This window comes from Oncorhynchus gorbuscha, linkage group LG11, assembly GCF_021184085.1.
Source record: "Oncorhynchus gorbuscha isolate QuinsamMale2020 ecotype Even-year linkage group LG11, OgorEven_v1.0, whole genome shotgun sequence".
NCBI classification, from domain to species: Eukaryota; Metazoa; Chordata; class Actinopteri; order Salmoniformes; family Salmonidae; genus Oncorhynchus; species Oncorhynchus gorbuscha.
Window position 1 is genome coordinate 37,207,620 of NC_060183.1, and position 21,858 is coordinate 37,229,477.

Sequence of the window (21,858 nt, forward strand, 5' to 3'; positions counted from 1 at the left end):
GGTGTAACCAATGTGAAATGGCTAGCTAGTTAGCTGGGTGTGCGCTAATACTGTTTCAAACGTCACTCCCTTTTAGATTTGGTGTAGTTATTCCCCTTGCGCTGCAAGGGCCGCGGCTTTTGTGGAGCGATGGGTAACGATGCTTCGAGTGTGGCTGTTGTCGATGTGTTCCTGGTTCGAGCCCAGGTAGGGGCAAGGAGCGGGACAGAAGCTATACTGTTACACTGGCAATACTATAGTGCCTATAAGAACATCCAATAGTCAAAGGTATATGAAATACAAATGGTATAGAGAGAAATAGTCCTATAAAAACTACAGTAACTACAACCTAAAACCTCTTACCTTGGAATATTGAATTCTCATGTTAAAAGGAACCACCAACTTTCATATGTTCTCATGTTATGAGCAAGGAACTTAAACGTTTTACATGGCACATATTTTACATGGCACATATTACTTTCTTCTCCAACACTTTGCATTATTTAAACCAAATTGAACAGGTTTCATTATTTTTTGGTCCACCAATAATCGGTATCGGCGTTGAAAAATCATAATCGGTCGACCTCTAGTCCACATCACTAAGGACCTATCATGGTCCAAACACACCAACACAGTCGTGAATTGGCCCATCGTCATTGTAAAAATATTTTGTTCTTAACTGACATGCCTAGTTAAATAAAGGTTACATTTAAAAAAAAATAATAATAATATATATTTTTTTAAAGGGCACGACCACACCTCTTCACCCTCAGGAGGCTGAACTCCCTGCCAATCAGGACCTCTGTACCAGGCGGTGTCAGAGGAAGGCCCTAAAAAAAATTGTCTAAAACTCCAACCACCCAAATTATAGACTGTTCTCTCTGCTACCGCATGGCAAGCGATACCGGAGCACCAAGTCTGTGACTATAAAAGGCACCTGAACAGCTTCTACCCCCAAGCCATAAGACTGCTGAACAAATGGCTAACCGGACTATTTACATTGACCCCCTGTATTCTTTTATTATCTTAATGGTTTTGCACTGACTCTCTTGCACTCGCTCTTTGCACACTCACTAGACTCTACGCACACACACACATACTACACTCCAACACACACACACACACATGCATATTGACACGACACACACATTCACATATAGACACACTTTCCCACACGCTGCTGTTACTCTGTTTACTATATATCCTGGTTGCCTAGTCACTTTTAGCCCTACTTACATGTACATACTGTATTACCTCTACCTACCTCGTCAATGTGCAGGGGTACGAGGTACTGGTACTCCTTGTATACAGCCTTGTAATTGTTTTCATTGTGTTACCATTTCCTTGTTTTATTGAAATATTTGTCTTACTTTTTAAAAACTCTGCACTGTTGGGAATGCGCTCATAAAGTAAAGCACTTCACCTGTTGTATTCGGAGCATGTGACCTATAAAATGTGATTTTGATTTGTTTTTGCAAGTTTGGGAATGTCCTGACCACAAGGGCTCTCCAGGCCAGGTACCAGGCCAGCGCCATATTGATGTAAAAACAAAGCCAAAAGGTGTCTCTGCCTATGACATATTTTGGTATCAAATAATTATAAAAATGGCTATGGGCCATTAGTGTCATGTCAGTATGCAGTAGGCTATGCAGTAGGCTACAGGTGAGAAATGTTGTTTGTTACAATTGTATCTGTCCATTTACAGCACAAGCTTGGGCTCACAGATGACATAAACATGTATTATTTACTGTTGGACATACAGATCAGAACCAGCACAGAGCCAGAGGACACCGGCGGTAACAATAATTTGTTGACGTTGGTCCATCTCAATGCTACCTGATATGGCCAGTGCCTTTTGTTAATGAGATCGGAACCTTTATCTGACGCGACTATCTATGCATCGGTCTCAACAAGAACACATGATTCTTATTTCTAATATTTTCTGTTAGGAGGCGGGAGCATGATTATGATAACAAATTATCGCTTGCGTCAAAGTACTCATCATCAGCGGATATAACACCATCTGGCCAGCATGGCAATAGGCTACATACATTTATAATGTAGCCGAGGCTATGGCCCACAGGAGAGGATTAAACATCGCTGCAATTAAATAATATGACTATTTAGACTATAAATCATCATTCAACATCACAACATACGCAGGGGCTTGGAAAATGAGAATGTTTGGCAACCTGCGCATCTATAGATGGTCTATAGCTATAGCCTACATCCCGGAAATTTAAACGCGCGTACAGTAGCATCACAGCAGCAGTACTGCGGTAGTAGGGAGAGAGAGAGAGGCAGGCTCACTGCTGATGGGAAATACAAAAAGACTCGAACAACACCAGCAGCTATTTCCATGTGCGCGACCCGACCAAATATAATCAGAACCGTTACATCTCTAAAAGGTTTCAATCATGTACATCCGATCGAACGTCCATGGTGTCGATCCATTTATGATAAGGTGATAGCAACATCAGCAAGGTTGCATGTGTCGCTATAGTGCGCAACAAAATACACACCAGAATGGAAGTGGTGGTGGCTATTCTGTAGCCTCTCAATTTAGTGTGTCAACGCTGCCCGATTTTCGGCCACACGCCCTCTTGGCACTGACAAGATATAATAATAGGGTATTCTACATAACGGAATAGAATCGTCCAACAGATTTGAACCTGGTCCATTCAAACACAGGCTTCCATACACTGGCAAGGTTGTTAAAGGACAGTTGGTGAAGCCTACGCTATTCGAACCTCACTAGGCTACTAAATAATCATGGAGCCGGAAACCAGACCATTGAGGGAAATAGAAATGACAAGTGGTGTGAGTGTTCTTCTTTGACATACCTTGTTTCACGTCCCCCACAATCACAATAGTGTGCGTATTACACCGGACGTGGAACCCGTTTTGTAGTCTACAATTCCGCCTTGATCGGCTTAGCAAAGCCTTCCACCGCTCTCTGGCTTTTACTTGTGCGTTGGAACACACACACCAAACACACACACACAGCACACACACTAGGGTTTCAGCGAACTGCCCTTCCTCCTGTAGGATTATATCAAATTCGCCTGCCTCCTTGGTTCGACTTTTCCCCCATCTAAATCATCAGCTAATTCATATAGCCAGTATCATTTTTTCAGCTTCATTGTAGCCATGAGCTCTCTCGCTACAGTAATTCAAATGACTATAATTTTCTTAGTTGAGCCCGCCCCCTTCGTATACACTGTTATGTGTAAACGATGAGTGGCATGACCTACGACGAATCACAGCGCCCATAGTTTATAATTGACTCCGATAGAGGTGGAGCTTGCCTCAGAAATTCTGTCAAGGAAATGCGGCCCTGCAGACGAGTGGGTGCACGACCGTTTCCACCCGGTAGTGACATAGGCCTGATGCGGGTCTATGAGGGTCTATGAGACGCACGTAAAACCCTCACAGCATCAAATCGTAGGGTAGGGTAGATCACCGTATACAGTCATATCGTGGGAGCCGCTCACCGGACCAGACCTGCGCATAACGGTAGTTCTAGTCTGCCCATAATAAACCCAGGCCTCCACTAGAGCGCAGCACTGGTACTGTTCGGATGCTCGGATATGGACCGAGGTAGGTGCAGGGTTCAATAAGGCATTCGTTTCACACCATAACCACATTACTCTATGGCAATATAGTCAGTGAGGCACTGTGCAGGCAATTGTTTTTAGGCTGCGAAAATTATCACAGGATAATACTTGATCATTTACAGAAAGCACTTTTTTTTAAATGAGCGTGCCTTGCGGTTGCTTGCTATTTTGCAGGCTCTTTCTAAAGCAGGAAGTGTGAATAAACAGTTGGCCAGTTCGGTAGGCTATAGTCAGAGGAAACCACTGGGCACACCACATCAATTCAACATGGAAATTCGGGTAATTTGTGGTTGAGACGTTGCTTAATGGAATTTCAACCTTTACTCGCCCACTCAAAAAAGCACAATAAAGTTGAAATGGGAATACAATGTAAGATATGTTGTACTTATACAACACCTTAATATGTTATCACTGTGCTTCAACTAATAGCACAACCAATTGACCTGTATTGCAGTTGAGGTTAGTTTTTTTAAATCGTTGTGTAAGTGATCAATGCTGTTCGAGGTTCTGCACAGATATTTGTGAAGATCTCCACAGACCAGAAGCCTTTGCACGCTATCTTGAACATACACACCCTCTATGATTACATAAGACTTTTATAGTTACAGTAACCTCAAAATGTTACCATGGATTGTGTTACTCATTTTAAGGTTGAATAAAAACTTTGACATTAGTTTGTAAGATAGGCCATTTACAAAAGTCACGTAGAATTGTGTTAGGTGGACAACTCAACCAACATTTAAAAGGACATGTATCTAAGGCTCGGATAGTTTAATCTGAGCCACTGGCTTAATCATATTCTTTAACTTGAATTTTTAGTTTAGTTGGAGATGTGTTCATTGGCCGTAGTTTATGCCTACCCATAACCTCACCGCCACCAAGCTGCTCACCCACATGACGCCATACACGCTGTCTGTCATCTGCCCGGTACAATTGAAACCGGCAAACCTGCCAAATGTATGGCATTGCTGTGTGTGACAAATCTGCACATTTTAGAGTGGCCTTTTATTGTCCACAGCAAAGTGCACCTGTGTAACAATCATGCTGTTTAATCAGCTTCTTGATATGCCACACCTGCCAGGTGGATGGATTATCTCAGGAAAGGAAAGACCAAATGGATAGCTGTAGATAGATCAATTCTCCAGTAGGAGGTGCTGCCTAGCCTTTAGTTTTTCCCAATAGTGGATAGAACATTGAAGAACTGATGTTTCAAAGGCACAACTTGAATATATTTCATACAAGGTTTGTCTATGTTGAAAATGGGTTACCATGATGACAATTCTATGGCTGAAATTTCACCCTCAACAAGTTTACATTGATGACTTTTTGCAAATCCAATGTACTTTCCATGACATGTTGAAAAATTAAGTTGAAACAACTAGCTTGCGTCCATTGGGTATGCTCATTGACTCATGCTAAAGAGGAGCTAAAACACACACAAAGCCTACCACACTAATCATTGGATCATCTGGGCAGTGCGGCAGCACTTCTTACAGCCACTTTCAGCTCAAGACAAAATATTAGTGGTTTCCACATAGATTATGGACACCTCTTATTTTTTTTTTACATCAATCAGTGACAATCATTCTCCTCAGTGATCTTCAACAGAACATTCTCCTCCAATAAACAAGCCCAACAAAAACCTCTGAAGACACTGGCGGGACAATTCACTTTATCTCTGAACATGCAGTCAAAAACAAAACATACTGCACAAATAGTTATTTTATTTTATTGGAACTTAACTTGCCAGAACTTAAATTTGCAAATATAATACATTTACGAATTAAAACATTTGTTTTACTAATAAACTTGCTAGCACTACATTTGGAAATAGAGCAGATGTTAGTTTGAAAGTCGGTTTTCCCTTGCACTTCCGAAGCAGAGTATGCACCATTACTATACTTAATGGAAATAAATGCATTACTCTCTTATGAGTGCAATGTAGGAGAGCAAGTAGATTCCGTTTTGAAGTTAAGATTCATCCGTTCTCTTAGTTCTTTGTCAAGACCCATAAAACAGGGGGTGGGGGGTTAGTAGAAGAGAACGATGTGCAACATTTAATTCTAGACTCTGTACTGTTCTGAATTTCCACTTTTGTTGTTGGCCCAGAGGGCAATTGTGTACGGTGTGCTGCCTACACACATGGTTATACCGATATGGATTAGGCCATACCGCGCCAAACACCCACCAAAGAAAAGACTGTTGAAGAACGCAACTTAGCCCCCCCCCTTCTTGTTCTGGAGGGGGCAGAGTATAGGATGGGCACCCAGTCGCTCTCCCTCAGTCATCCAGCTCAAGCCCAAATTGGCCGTACAGGTCTCGTGTGGTCACTCCTCTCAGGGCTGCTGCAACACACACACACACACACACACACACACACACACACACACACACACACACACACACACACACACACACACACACACACACACACACACACACACACACACACACACACACACACACACACACACACACACACACACACACACACACACACAAAACAGTTTGAAATCATTTCCAACACGATCTGTGCTTGCCTGACTTAATGTAACCAATGGAGCTTTCAGAAAAGTAGAAGAGTTGAAATGATTTGAATAACTAAAGTAGAAGAGTTGAAATGATTTGAATAACTATAAAGTAAAAGAGTTGGAATGATTTGAATAACTAAAGTAGAAGAATTGAAATGATTTGAATAACTAAAGTAGAAGAATTGAAATGATTTGAATAACTAAAGTAGAAGAGTTGAAATGATTTGAATAACTATAAAGTAAAAGAGTTGGAATGATTTGAATAACTAAAGTAGAAGAATTGAAATGATTTGAATAACTAAAGTAGAAGAATTGAAATGATTTGAATAACTAAAGTAAAAGAGTTGAAATGATATTATGGTCAGTCCTTCACTATGGCTATTCTACTGAATGGAAGAAAAACATTTTACTACCACCAAAGCTGATTAGATTGTGGCAGAGTAGTTAGTGAATGTGAAAATCTGTGTGCGTGTGTTTGTATACTGTGTACACCTGTGTGTGTAGGCCTCACCTATCCTGCCTACTAGTGACTGTCCAATGTCTTTGATGTCGTTGTACTCATGTAGCAAATCGATGTGCTGCTCCAACTCATCAACTCTGATCCCACTGTAGAAATCCACACAAATTGGTTAGTCTCTCAACAGACATGGTTTCATCTTATACCGCCAATGTGTTGTTTGTGAACTGATAACAGTATAGAAACCGAAGTGTTAATGTTATTGCAAATATTGGACAACACTTTCAGATAACACACACACAACCTAATCAACAAGTAAAAGATTTTCACACCATACAGTAGAATAACCACAGTGAAGGACATCTTAAGGAACGAGATTTAAACTGCTCTACTATTCAACTCTATTCCCCATTGTACGCACTCTTTCTCCAACAGTGTAATCTCAGAGTCCAACTCTGCCCGTCTCTTCTTCAGTTCCTCTATCTCTTCTTCAGGCTTGGCAGGGCCAGTACTGGAGGTCTGGACCTGGGGAAAGACAAGGACTATGATGATGCCAAAACATGTTTTTGTTGTGTGTGTGTGTGTGTGTGTGTGTGTGTGTGTGTGTGTGTGTGTGTGTGTGTGTGTGTGTGTGTGTGTGTGTGTGTGTGTGTGTGTGATATGCAAAAGCAATTCCACATCAGAAGACTTACAGGTGATTTGAAGCTGGAATGGACTTTTGTGTGTCCCGAGTATGGGGTCCTAAGGGGAGGAAAATTAAAACAAGTAGACTATTTCCTATTCAATGAAATCACTGATCTATAACCTAGATGGAATAGTATCACATGCCACATCTCAGTGTGTATAAGAGTCTGGCCAGGTTGTCAGGGATCTAGGCCTAAAGATAAGGTAGGTAAGATTGTGTTCAAGAGGGAATGGTATGATAAATGTGAAATAAACCTAGATTATTCAACCTAGATGTTGAAATGGTGCCACACTATGGAATTTGCTTTGCCACAAACTTAATTGATTCATGAAAATGCAACTTAGTACTCTCTGCCAGGTAGTTTGTACCTTGATGGAAGTGCAGTTAGCTTGTAGCAAAGTCCATTGTGTGGCACCATTCAATATATTGGTTTATTACTCTAGGTGTACTTAATCATAGCATCTAAATGTAAATGTCTTCAAAAAAAAGTAATCTGCCTGCCTTGTACGTTGTATAGAGTTTTCAAACGTGTAACATTCAATAACTCTACACTACCGCCACCTAGCGGCAAAGATGAAGCATCACAGCCTTTCAGCGAACAACTGAATAGACGCTAACTACGACACCGTGATAGAGAAGTACCTTGAATGTGGAGCAATTACAATAGTGTCACCCCACACTATAAAAAGGTAGCCATGACCCTGTCCAGTTAACAAGATTTGGGACTTTGTGGAACACTATTTTCGTACCTTTTATGAGCCCCTTTAGCTGTAGAGAAGTCCTTCCCCTTTGGCGTTGACAACGTTACATCCGGGACATTCACACATATTTCAGGACTCCGTTCTGTAGCCATAGCACCTCGAAGGATATTAGCCAAAATGAAATGACAAACTATGCGAAAACGACGTCTCAAAACTGGCTTCCGTGGGGTGTGTGTCTTCGCCTTTTCCCTGTAGTTTACCTATGTAGTTGTCGACATCATTCTTTCCCGCGCTAAGATAACGTACGGCGTTTTCATTGGTCCTCAGCATTAAATGGGTCGATGTGTGATGTTACTATTTGACCGCTAGGCGGCGGCATTAACCAAAACTATTTCACCAGGGGACAAGCCCAACTCCAAGTCTAGCCTTTAGTGATAATAAAATAAAAATACCCTTGTTGAATTATGAAAAATTCATATTGATATTGAATTACATTTGACATATATTTATTTTTTGAATTTTCGCACTGTATAGGCCTAGCCAGTGTTTTCCCCTCAGCACAAATTCCATGGCACCCATGGTGATACTGTTGAATTATAATGCTGTCGAACTATTTAACTTAACTATTTAGCAGTATTATGGCGTGGGGGGGCTCGTGTGGAGGGTGTGACGTAAAGACTGAGCCTCTGGCTGCACTCAGAGGCCAAATCGAACTCTGTACCGCATCGATGTGTGGCTCTCAAATCAAATCAAACGTATTTATATAGCCCTTCTTACGTCAGCTGATATCTCAAAGTGCTGTACAGAAACCCAGACTAAAACCCCAAACAGCAAGCAATGCAGGTGTAGAAGCAATGTGGCAACATGTGGATGGCAACTTATACCTAGCTCCACATTGACATGATTAGTTTGACGGCAGATGAGAACGGGATGTCCTGTATCAACACAAACTCACTTCCTTGACAACAACTTTGCGCTTGGTCGACGAAGTGAGTTCTGCGTAGGCCGTATCATCATAAATGCTGCACGGGCAATGCAGACGACGTATTGACCATGCAGCGCCTTTAACTATTTGGACTCATCGCATACGCTGCTGCTACTGTTTATTATCTACCCTGTTGCCTAGTCACTTTATCCCTACCTATGTACACAACATATCTACCTCAATTGCCTCGTACCCTTGCACATCGACACGATGCTGGTACCCCACGCATTACAGCCAAGTTGCAGTTACTCATTGTGTATTGATTCCTCGTGTTTTAACGTTGTTCTATTATCTGGTCTTTTTTTCTCTTTGCAATGTTGGGAAGGGCCGACAAGTAAGCATTTCAATGTTAGTCTACACCAGTTGTTTACGGAGCATTGAGAGTTGGTACTCTTGTAGCTATCTCAGGAAAGAGCGGTCACACTTTATTTGGATAGTTCACAAACTATCTGTTGATAAGCCACTGCTTGCTAAGGTTAAGGTTATGTTTAGAATAATGGTTAACGGTTATGTTAAGGGTTAAGTTTAGGGTTAGTAAAGTGTTACCAATAGTCTGTATAGCATCTCCGGATGGACTATCCAAAGAAAGCCTCATGAACAAGCTGTCTTCTTTACCTCACGGTTCACTAGGAAAATATCAAAGGAGAAAACGAGATGACATTTTCCATACAAAATAAAGGACCAAAAGAAGCATCCCATTCCGCGAGCCCTCTGGCTTTATTTATCAGTCGTTACAGAAAGAGGAGTGCGCAGCATGAAACATTCAGTGAGGCACATAGCCTCTTTCTCCTTTTAGAAATCAGGTGATCAAAAACATGTGGTAATGGTCCTGTAGTGACCTCTCAGGGTCTGAAACTGTGATAATTATGCAACAGGTATGTGTGTGTCGGAAGGTGTGCGTGTGTGTTGTTTGCGTATGTCAAGTTTGTGTGTGAGCTTGCCATGCATGCTTGTGCGTGCAGTACATGTGTGTGTATGTATGTGTTCTCACTGGTTACTCTCTCTCTGGTGCTGTGGAATATTCTAGCAGTACTGTACACTGAGTGTCCAAACCTTTAAGAAGTTCATGACATAGACTGACCAGGTGAAAGCTCTGATCCCTTATTGATGCCACTTTATTATTTACATGTTTTTTATTTTTTATTTAACTAGGCAAGTCAGTTAAGAACAAATTCTGATTTACAATGACGGCCTACACCGTCCAAGCCCGGAAAACGCTGGGCCAATTGTGCACCGCTCTGTGGGACTCCCAATCACGGCCGGTTGTGATACAGCTTGGATAAATCCACTGCAATCAGTGTAGATGAAGGGGAGGCGACAGGTTAAAGAAGGAAGTTTAAGCCTTGAAACAACTGAGACATGAATTGTGTATGTGTGCCAATCAGAGGGTGAATGGGCAAGATTTAAGAGCCTTTGAGCAGTAGGTGCCAGGCGCACTGGTTTGTGTCAAGAACTGCAACGCTGCAGGGTTTTTCAAGCTCCACAGTTTCCTGTGTGTATTAAGAATGGTCCACCACCCAAGGACATCCAGCCAGCTTGTCTCAACTGTGGGAAGCATTGGAGTTCACATGGGCCAGCATCCCTGTGGAACACTTTTGACACCTTGAAATTGAGTCTGTTCTGAGGGCAAAACTGGTAGGTGCTACTCAGCGTTAGAAAGGTGTTCCTAATGTTTCGTATACTCAGTGCCTTCAGAAAGTATTCACACCACTTGAAATGTTTCACATTTTGTTGTGTTACAAAGTGGGATAAAATTAATTTCATTCAACATTTGTCAACGATGTACACAAAATGTACTCTATAATATCAAAGTGTGCAAATTTTTTGTAAAATAAACACATTTGTCAAAAAAACAACACTAATATATCTTGATAATATAACTATTCAACCCCCTGAGCCAATGCATGTTAGAACCACCTTTGTCAATGATTACAGCTGTGAGTCTTTCTGAGTAAGTCTCTAAGAGCTTTCTACACCTGAATTGTGCAGTATTTCAAAGCAATTTAACTCAAACTCACTGCCTTCTTGGTAAGCAACTCCAGTGTAAATGTGCCTTGTGTTTCTGGTTATTGTCCTGCTGAAAGGTGAATTTGTCTCCCAGTGTCTGGTGGAAAGCAGACTGAACCAGGTTTTCCTCTAGGATTTTGCCTGTGCTTAGCTCTATTCCGTCATTTTTTTAACCTGAAAAACTGCCCAGCCCTTAACCATACAAGCATACCCCTAACATAATACAGCAACCACTATACTTAAAAATACAGAGAGTGGTACTCAGTAATGTGTTGTATTGGATTTGCCCTAAACATTACACTTTGTATTCAGGACAAAACGTTAATTGCTTTGTCACATTTTTTGCATTATTACTTTAGTGCCCTGTTGCAAACAGGATGCATGTTTTGGAATATTTTTTATTCTGTACAGGCTTCCTTCTTTTCACACTTGTTGTTGATCCATCCTCAGTTTTGTCCTACTCACAGCCATTAAACTCTGTAACCGTTTTAAAGTCACCATTGGCCTCATGGTGAAATCCCTGAGCGGTTTCCTTCCTCTCCAGCAACTGAGTTAGGAAGGACGCCTGTATCTTTGTAGTGACTGGATGTATTGATACACCATCTAAAGTGTAATTAATAACTTTACCACGCTCAAAGGAATATTTATTGCCTTCTTTTTTTTACCCCTCTACCAATAGGCGCTCTCCTTTGCGAGGCATTGGAAAAACCACCCTGGTCTTTGTGGTTGAATCTGTGTTTGAAATTCACTGCTCGCCCGAGTGACGTTATTTTGTAGATACTTGTAAGTGTGGGGAACAGGGAAGAGGTAGTCATTCAAAAATCATGTTAAACACTATTATTGCACCAAGAGTGAGACCATGCAACTTATTATGTGACTTGTTAAGCAAACGTTTACTCCTGAACTTATTTAGGGTTGCAAAAACAAAGGGGTTGAATACTTATTGACTCAAAACATCTCTGCTTTTCATGTTTAATTCAGCTGTAAAAATGTTGAAAAGCATCATTCCACTTTGACATTGTCGGGTATTGTGGGTATTCCAGTGAGGAAAAATCTATTTAATCCATTTTAAATTCAGGCTGTAACACAACAAAGTATGGAAAAAGGTCAAGGGGTATGAATACTTTCTGAAAGGCCAGCGTGTCTATGTACAGTGTGCTGATGACTCAACACTAGACACGTCAGCTACTGCAGCGAGTGAAATCACTGCAACACTTAACAAAGAGCTGCAGTTAGTTTCAGAATGGGTGGCAAGGAATAAGTTAGTCCTAAATATTTTAAAAACTAAAAACATTGTATTTGGGACAAAATCATTCATTAAACCCTAAGCCTCAACTAAATCGTGCAATAATTAATGTGGAGGAATCTCGGAAAATTACAATTAGCTCAGAACAGGGCAGCATGTCTGGCCCTTAAATGTACACAGAGAGCAAAAATCAATGATTTGCATGTACATCTCTTATGGCTCAAAGTGGAGGAGAGATTGACTTCATCACTACCTTTTTTTGTAAGAAGTGTTGACATGCTGAATGCACCGAGCTGTCTGTTTAAACTACTAGCACACAGCTCAGACACCCATACATGCCCCACAAGACATGCCACCAGAGGTCCCTTCACAATCCCCAAGTCAAGAATAGACTAAGGTAGGCACACAGCACTACATAAAGCCATGATTTCATGGAACTCTATTCCACATCAGGTGTCTGATGCAAGTAGTAGAATCAGATTTTAAAAAACAGATAAAAATATACCTTATGGAACAGCGGGTACTGTGAAGAGATACACACACACACACACAGGAACAGACATGCATATGCACACACACGCTAGCACATGCACTGTACATACACGTACATTGTAATATTGGTACTGTAGATACAGTGGGGCAAAAAGTATTTAGTCAGACACCAATTGTGCAAGTTCGACCACTTAAAAATATGAGGCCTGTAATTTATCATAGGTACACTTCAACTATGACAGATAAAATGAGAAAAAAAATCCAGAAAATCACATTGTAGGATTTTTAATGAGTTTATTTGCAAATGATGGTGGAAAATAAGTATTTGGTCACCTACAAACAAGCAACATTTCTGGCTCTCACAGACCTGTAAGAGGCTCCTCTGTCCTCCACTCATTACCTGTATTAATGGCACCTGTTTGAACTTGTTATAAGTATAAAAGACACCTGTCCACAACCTCAAGCAGTCACACTCCAAACTCCACTATGGCCAAGACCAAAGAGCTGTCAAAGGACACCAGAAACAAAATTGTAGACCTGCACCAGGCTGGGAAGACTGAATCTGCAATATGTAAGCAGCTTGGTTTGAAGAAATCAACTGTGGGAGCAATTATTAGGAAATGGAAGACATACAAGACCACTGATAATCTCCCTCGATCTGGGGCTCCACGCAAGATCTCACTCCATGGGGTCAAAATGATGACAAGAACGGTGAGGAAAAAAATCCCAGAACCACACGGGGGGACCTAGTGAATGACCTGCAGAGAGCTGGGACCAAAGTAACAAAGTCTACCATCAGTAACACACTACGCCACCAGGGACTCAAATCCTGCAGTGCCAGGCATGTCCCCCTGCTTAAGCCAGTTCATGTCCAGGCCCGTCTGAAGTTTGCTAGAGAGCATTTGGATGATCCAGAAGAAGATTGAGAGAATGTCATATGGTTAGATGAAACCAAAATATAACTTTTTGGTAAAAACTCAACTCGTCATGTTTGAAGCCAAAGAATTCATCCAAAGAACACCATACCTACTGTGAAGCATGGGGGTGGAAACATCATGCTTTGGGGCTGTTTTTCTGCAAAGGGAATTGGGAAGACTGATCCGTGTAAAGGAAAGAATGAATGGGGCCATGTATTGTGAGATTTTGAGTGAAAACCTCCTTCCATCAGCAAGGGCATTGGAGATGAAACGTGGCTGGGTCTTTCAGCATGACAATGATCCCAAACACACCGCCCGGGCAACGAAGGAGGGGCTTCGTAAGAAGCATTTCAAGGTCCTGGAATGGCCTAGCCAGTCCCCAGATCTCAACCCCATAGAAAATCTTTGGAGGGAATTGAAAGTCCGTGTTGCCCAGCAACAGCCCCAAAACATCACTGCTCTAGAGGAGATCTGCATGGAGGAATGGGCCAAAACACCAGCAACAGTGTGGGAGAACTTGCACAATTGGTGGCTCACTAAATACTTTTTTGCCCCACTGGATGTAGTGGTGTAATAATGTTATCTGATGTGTGCCTTAATGTGCCTTAATATGTTTGGACCCCAGGAAAATGGGAATCCTTAATATATACAAATACAAATACACTATGAGATCCCTTCATGGTTTCCCTGATTTCTAAATGCTGCTACCACTGGGTATATCTACCACTCTACATGTTCTGAGTGGTTCTGTATACCTGTTTAGCCCGAGGTGGAAATAGACAGAAAGAAGTTGAGCAATCAATACGCCTTTATAAACCCACATACCTCCCCCCAGCTAAACCACAGAACAGGAGGATGAAGTTTGTTGGCTTTGTAAAGAAAGGTCACGTCACATCGGAACTCTGTTTGGGTGTTTTGACGCTTCTGGCATCTGGTATCTATTTTGTAACAGATAGACTTGAAAGGTGATAGAAGAAGCATCTTACAGTTGAGATGGAGTTTATATTCTCTCAGGTACATTGGATTTTTTGACAGAAATATATTTCAGTACCAAAAGTTTGGACACACCTACTCGTTCAAAGGTTTTTCTTTATTTTTAAAAACTATTTTCTACATTGTAGAACAATAGTGATGGCATAAAAACTATGAAATAACACATATGGAATCATGTAGTAACCAAAAAAGTATTAAACAAATCAAAATAGATATGAGATTCTTCAAAGTAGCCACCCATTCCCTTGATGACAGTTTTGCACACTTTTAGCATTCTCTCAACCAGCTTCACCTAGAATGCTTTTCCAACAGTCTTGAAGGAATTCCCACATATGCTGAGCATATGTTGGCTGCTTTTCCTTCACTCTGCGGTCCAACTCATTCCAAACCATCTCAATTGGGCTGAGGTCAGGTGATTGTGGAGGATAGGTCATCTGATGCAACACTCCATCACTCTCCTTCTTGGTTAAATAGCACTTACACAGCCTGGAGGTGTGTTGGGTCATTGTCCTGTTGAAAAACAAATCATTTCCACACTAAGCACAAACCAGATGGGATGGCGTATCGTTGCAGAATGCTGTGGTAGCCATGCTGATTAAGTGTGCCTTGAATTCTAAATAAATCACAGACAGTGTCACCAGCAAAGCACCCCCACACCATTACACCTCCTCCTCCATGCTTCACTGTGGGAACCACACACGTGGAGATCATCCGTTCACCTTCCACAAATTAGCTTTTAATAAGGCACACCTTTTCATTTAAATGCATTCCAGGTGACTACCTCATTAAGCTGCTTGAGAGAATGCCAAGAGTGTGCAAAGCTGTCATCATGTTTAACACTTTTGTGGTTACTACATGATTCCATATGTAATATTTCATAGTTTTGATGTCTTCCCTATTATTCTACAATGTAGAAAAAGGTACAAATAAAGAAAAACCCTGGAATGAGTAGGTGTATCCAAACTTTTGACTGGGTCTGTTTATACAATATCTACCATTTTTATTAAAATAACAAAGAAATACCAGAGCCAGAATTAAGATCAATGGACCAAACACTGACTAGCACACACACACACACACACACACACACACACACACACACACACACACACACACACACACACACACACACACACACACACACACACACACACACACACACACACACACACACACACACACACACACACACACACACACACACACACACACACACACACACACACACACACAACTAAGGGTCAGATCGCAATGTATTGAGGTGGAGAGGTGGTCCAAAATAGTGGAGGGTTGTCAAACATTTTGTTTTTGCTTTGGGGAGGGTTGTGTGGTTTTTTGGGGGGCACAGTTCCGAGGACAGACGATTTTTCCGCACTATGTGCTTCAGCACTCGGTGGTCCCGTTCTGTGAGCTTGTGTGGCCTACCACTTCGTGGCTGAGCCTTTGTTGCTCCTAGACGTTTCCACTTCACAATAACAGCACTTGCAGTTGACCGGGGCAGCTCTAGCAGGACAGAAACTTTACGAACTGACTTGTTGGAAAGGTGGCATCCTATGATGCTGATACTGAAAGTTACTGAGCTCTTCAGTACGGGCCATTCTACTGACAGTGTTTGTCTATGGAGGTTTCCTGGCGGTGTTCTCGATTTTATACACCTGTCAGCAACGGGTGTAGCTGACATAGCCGAAATCACTCATTTGAAGGGGTGTCCACATCCTTTTGGCCACATAGTGTATTTCGGTTCGTCGAGATTGACATAGTGAAACCTTGATACTAAAGTACCCGAATTCGGTATTCTTTGTTTCTTGTTTGTGTGTGTTGCATTGGCACAGAAACCTGTTGGTGGAAAGTTGGTTGCATATATTGTATATAATTATAAATATGGCATCAAAATGTGGAAAATCTGATTTCCCCCGAGCTGATCATTGTCTGCAGCTGTCTCTGATCGTAGTGTAATGAAACAGGCAGGGAGAGTGAGCTTGTTTGTGGTTTTGTTAATGACATCGTGGACTCTATTTTTTCTCTTTATGCATCCACTGTGCCACAAGAGCATGTTGAAGTGGAAAAGTCGATATCCACGGTTATAAACACAGGGTTACTACAGTTATTTTGTGGGTTTGGAAACATTATTTTGAGTTAATTCTATGAGGGTGTTTAATTTATTTTAGAGTACAAGGTGAGGGTAGTGTGAAAATATGTTTTACTTTGGGGAGGGAGGGTTCAAGATAGAGGACAGACGGAGGAGTGGATAGAAGGTTAAGAGGAGAGAGACACAGAGGATGGAAGAGAGGAGAGGAAAGAAGGAGGAGGAGGCAGTGGCTTTCATCCAGTTTATAATTCATGATGGCACTGCATCTAAACAACACTTCACTGATATTACTGCCAAAGATTAGAAATCACATTGCAGACACCCCCCTGCTCTCCACTGGGACACTGGGATGGAGAGAGAGAGGGGGCGTAGGAGCGACTCTGACATTGAGGGGGGACACATTCCGCTACGGGGGTTCGGGGGCATGCCGGTTTAAATTCTAGTGACTTTTGAGGAAAGGATATAGACAAAACTTAACTTACAAATGGGCAATTTTACAAAGCTAATGGGGGCCTTGCAGAGGGGCACTTATTCTGGTACAGTCCAATCAGTCTTAGGGCCATGGCCATGGCCATTCATACTGTACTGAATACCACTGTGACTGTTAATGTGGATATATTCATTTAAACCACCATTTTGTACACTATCTTACCTGTTGGTTTGTAGCATCTCTCTCTCTCTGCCTGTGTCTGTTTGTTGGGATCATCATGGCTGCTTCACTCCTGAATGATGTTAACACATGCGATACACCCTCTAGACTTAAGATGCTATCATTTCATCAGAGACCACATATGATCATTCAGATTGATTCACAATGTGACATATCACCAGTCTATGAACTCTATTGGCTTGGAGAGACACTTCTGACTTACCTGTTGGTTTGTGGCCTCTCTCTCTCTCTCTCTCTGCTTGTCTGTCTGTTCATGGCTGTCACTCTCCTGCTATGATCATGATAGCACCAAACAAAGTTTTAAAACATGGAACACACATTCACGACCCACGATCACTGTGATTAAGTTAATAACATCTAAGTTGAAAGTTCTCAAATTTTCCAGCTAGTTTGCCAGGGGTGGTGTGCAGGCAGTTGAGAACCTTACTTATAGTCCTTTGCCCTTCCTTTGAAAAAATATATTGTTTTTCTCTTCTTGACTGGTGGTACAATCCATAGCCAACTTGCTGACCCTATGATGAAAACTAAGACGGTGATTGTGGAAACAATTCTGTAGCTTGCAAGTATTATTGGCTTCAAAAAATTCCCCTTCAGTTTTTCACACAGCCAGAACTACCCAGCATTAGCTAGTTAGATACATAGCCAGGTCCTTCAAGATTGACGTTGAAATTGGACGTCTATCCAAATCCTGAGGACGTCAGGAAATACCTTCAATACCAGCCCCTAGGGGCAATAGTGAGCACTTAAAATAAATTAAGTTTGGATTTTCATAGGGTGCTGTGGAAACGGGTGGTGGGTAGGGGTAATCTCATGACTCTGGATCAGAAGGTTGTGTGTTTGATCACAGTCGTGGACTCTAGTTTTTTATTCGAAGCCTATCCCAAACCTTAACCCTTAACTTAAAAATTTGACATTTGGAGAAATGGAATGACACAGAGCATCAATTACTTTGGTGAGTAATGATGGTGGTGCTGCACAGTGCTTTTTCTCACACTCACTGCCACACTGCTTGTAACAACCAAGAGTGAGAACGAAGCCGTCAGTGGGGGCAGGGGGAAGTGACTTATGTTTCAGCAGTGGAGGCCTTTTCATAATAAAAGTACCTCATCAAATCTGGTGACTTGTATTTCAGGGCAGCCTTAAAGTTAAGGTAGCAAAAATGTAACCACATGTCTTGGAAATACATAACAAATGTTATATGAAGTTATCTTAGCCAGAAAGCTAGCCAGCCAGCTAATGTTAGCTATTTTAGCCTGCTAGCTAGCATAGCCAGCTAACTAACCTGGCTAACCAACCACCACAGCCCAACATTGTTAACAACTAAAAACCAAGTAGCTCAAGCAGGAACCCACAGAACACAACTTAAACAACACCAGCAGATCAAAAGCAAAGAGAGAGCAGAGAATAACAGATTGACGGCGGTTGTGACTGAGTTACTAAGCGAGAGCCAGGGAGAGAGGCTCTTCAGAGGGCGAGGCCATTTCCCCGGGCCCAAGGGGTCAATGAGGCGGGTAATCCAATAGCTATATATCGAGGGAAATCCAAAGTAGATCGATTCCAGGGGCAATACTCCAGAGGTGGCAGAGGGCACAGGAGACAAGGGGAACAGTCAACAAGCCGGCAATCGGAGGAAGGCTCCAGGCAGGTGGAAATAATCACACAACAGCACAGTCCCAAAAGGTTAACATGAAAGTTCCTCTGTGGAGAGGGGATAACCTTCCAGAAGGACAACCATCTCTGCAGCACTCTCTGGAATATACTGTCACCGTCCATACAGCCAGCTGGGTTGTCATTGATTTTATTCTAACCAAAGGAGAGACTTTTAGATTTCCTCAAAGCCACAAACTTTATGAATAATTATTGCAATAATGGAGCATTAACAGTCACCTAAGGGTGATTGTCAATAGTCCAAATAAACAGGGTTAGGTTACAACTCTTTATAGTCCTCCTGAGTCTCCGTGACAAATAACAGATTTGTAAAATTTTACAAGGGTACATTGTACTCTCACGCAACAGACAGCAAGATTTACATGGTGCCAAATGTCTGTCTCTAGGTCATTTACTACTTGTTTATACATATAAAAACGAATGTAGCAAGCCAGCAGCATAATAACTGCCCCAGGGCAGTGATTGGGGACATTGCCCTGTGTAGGGTGCTGTCTTTCAGATGGGATGTTAAACAGGTGTCCTGACTCTCTGTGGTCACCGAAGGTCCCATGACATTTACTGTAAGAGTAGGGGTGTTAACCCTCGCGTCCTGGCAAAATTCCCAATCTGGCCCTCATACCGTCCTGGTCACCTAATCATCCCCAGTTTACAATTGGCTCATTCAGGTCCTCTCCCCTGTAACTATTCCCCAGGTTGTTGCTGTAAATGAGAATGTGTTCTCAGTCAACTTACCTGGTAAAATACAGGTAAAATAAAAAAAACTTAGGACACTAGGTGCTTCCCACAAATGATGAAGTGCAGTATTCATCTGCGATGTGGGAGAAATAAACTGGAGGGAGGGTTTGCCTGGCCAACATTTCACACAGACACTAATAATGGAATGCAGTTTTCAGGTTTTATCACCAAGGCATCGTAAATCCACTGTCAGCGTTAAGCCTCAGAGACTCCTCTCAGAAGAACAGACAGAGTGTGAAAGTACTAATAGAAAAAATAATGTGAATAACATGATGTTGTAATTTCCACCACAGTTCTCAGTACATCGCACAGACAGGAATGAAGCGAAGCGTGGTGGTTTATGCGTCATGATTAACCTCCCATGGTGTGATTGTGAAAACGTACAGAAACTCAAGTCCTTTTGTTCACCTGACCTAGAATACCTCAAAATCCAATGCAGACCTTATTACTTCCCAACATAATTCTCTTTGGTTATAGTCAGAGTCGTCTATATTCCCCCTCAAGCAGATACCACAACTGCCTTCAAGGAACTACTCTGGATTTTATGCAAACTGGAAACCACATATCCCGAGGCCGCATTTATAGTAGCTGGGGATTTTAACAAAGCAAATTTGACGAAAACACTACCGAAGTTCTATCAACACATTGCCTGTAGTACTCGCGCTGGGAAAACACTCGACCACAGCTATTCTCTCTTCCGGGATGCCTACAAGGCTCTCCCCCGCCTCCCTTTGGCAAATCAGATCATGACTCTATTTTGCTCCTCCCTTCCTATAGGCAGAAACTCAAACATGAAGTACCCGTGCTAAGGTTTATCCAATGCCGGTCTGACCAATCAGAATCAATGCTTCGAGATTGTTTTAATCAGCCGGACTGGGATATGTTCTGGGTAGCCTCGGAGAATAACATTGACGTATACACGGACACAGTGACTGAGTTCACCACGAAGTGTATAGGGGATGTTGTTCCCACCGTGACTATTAAAACCTACCCAAACCAGAAACTGTGGATAGATGGCAGCATTGGCGCTAAATTGAAAGTGTGAGCCACCACATTTAACCATAGCAAGGTCACTGGGAATATGGACGAATACAAACAGTGTAATTATTCCCTCCGTAAGGCAATCAAATAAGCAAAACATCAGTACAGAGACAAAGTGGAGTCACAATTCAATGGCTCAGACATGAGACGTATGTGGCAGGGTCTACAGACAATTATGGATTACAAAGGGAAAACCAGCCACGTCGCGGACACCAATGTCTTGCTCCCGGAAAAGCTAAACACCTTCTTTGCCCGCTATGAGGATAACACAGTGCCATCGACGCGGCTGGCTCCCAAGGACTGTGGGTTCTTGTTCTCCTTGGCCGACGTGAGTAAGTCATTTATGCATATTTACTTACACTCGCTAGGCTGCCGGCCCAGACAGTCCTAGCCGCGTCCTGAGAGCATGCACAGACAAACTGGAGTGTTAACGGAAATATTAAATCTCTCCCTATCCCAGTCTGCTGTCCCCACTTGCTTCAAGATGTCCACCATTGTTCCTGTACCCAAGAAAGCAAAGGTAACTGAACTAAATGACTATCGCCCTGTAGCCCTCACTTCTGTCATCATGAAGTGCTTTGAGAGGCTAGTTAAGGGTCCTTTCACCTTTACCTGACACCCGAGACCGCAATTTGCTTACCTCCCCAATAGATCCACAGACGATGCAATCACCATCGCACTGCACACTGCCCTATCCCATCTGGACAAGAGGGATACTTATTTAAGAATGCTGTTCATTGACTATAGATCAGCCTTCAACACCATAGTACCCTTAAAATCAAATCAAATTTTATTAGTCACACGCTTACTTACAAGCCCCTAACCAACAATGCAGTTTCAAAAAATATGGATAAGAATAAGAGATAAAAGTAACAAGTAATTAAAGAGAAACAGTAAAAAATAACAATATATACCAGGGTGCAGGTATAGAGTCAATGTGCGGGGGCACCGGTTAGTTGAGGTAGTATGTACATGTAGGTAGAGTTAATTAATTTCAGTGACTATGTATAGATGACAACAGAGAGTGGCAGTGGTGTGGAGGGGG

At 42.1% G+C, this 21,858-nt stretch overlaps 2 protein-coding genes across 5 annotated transcripts in view; both read right to left on the reverse strand.

The window, feature by feature from the left end:
* Window positions 1-4,593, reverse strand: part of LOC124048579 (long-chain fatty acid transport protein 4-like) — a 33,972-nt gene extending 29,379 nt beyond the window's left edge. Inside the window, exon 1 of one of the 3 annotated variants that reach the window (XM_046369506.1) lies at window positions 4,487-4,593. In XM_046369506.1, the coding sequence (XP_046225462.1) occupies window positions 4,487-4,500 (14 nt within the window). In that variant the 5' untranslated portion in view covers window positions 4,501-4,593. Of the gene's footprint in view, window positions 1-2,822; window positions 3,171-4,456 lie in introns of those variants that run through there. The other 2 variants (XM_046369509.1, XM_046369508.1) reach the window with 2 other exon arrangements.
* A 660-nt stretch (window positions 4,594-5,253) lies between these two features.
* On the reverse strand, window positions 5,254-8,327 carry swi5 (SWI5 homologous recombination repair protein). Of its 2 annotated transcripts, none has more exons than XM_046368081.1 (5): window positions 8,019-8,327; window positions 7,277-7,325; window positions 7,006-7,109; window positions 6,639-6,733; window positions 5,254-5,938 (listed from the first exon to the last, which is right to left on the reverse strand). In XM_046368081.1, exons 1-5 carry the CDS (start codon window positions 8,120-8,122, stop codon window positions 5,877-5,879), a joined length of 414 nt encoding a protein of 137 aa, XP_046224037.1. In that variant the 5' UTR covers window positions 8,123-8,327; the 3' UTR covers window positions 5,254-5,876. The 2 variants fall into 2 exon arrangements, with proteins under 2 accessions (XP_046224037.1, XP_046224035.1); XM_046368079.1 differs by having other exon boundaries at window positions 5,254-5,941; window positions 8,019-8,315.
* Window positions 8,328-21,858: the final 13,531 nt, after the last annotated feature.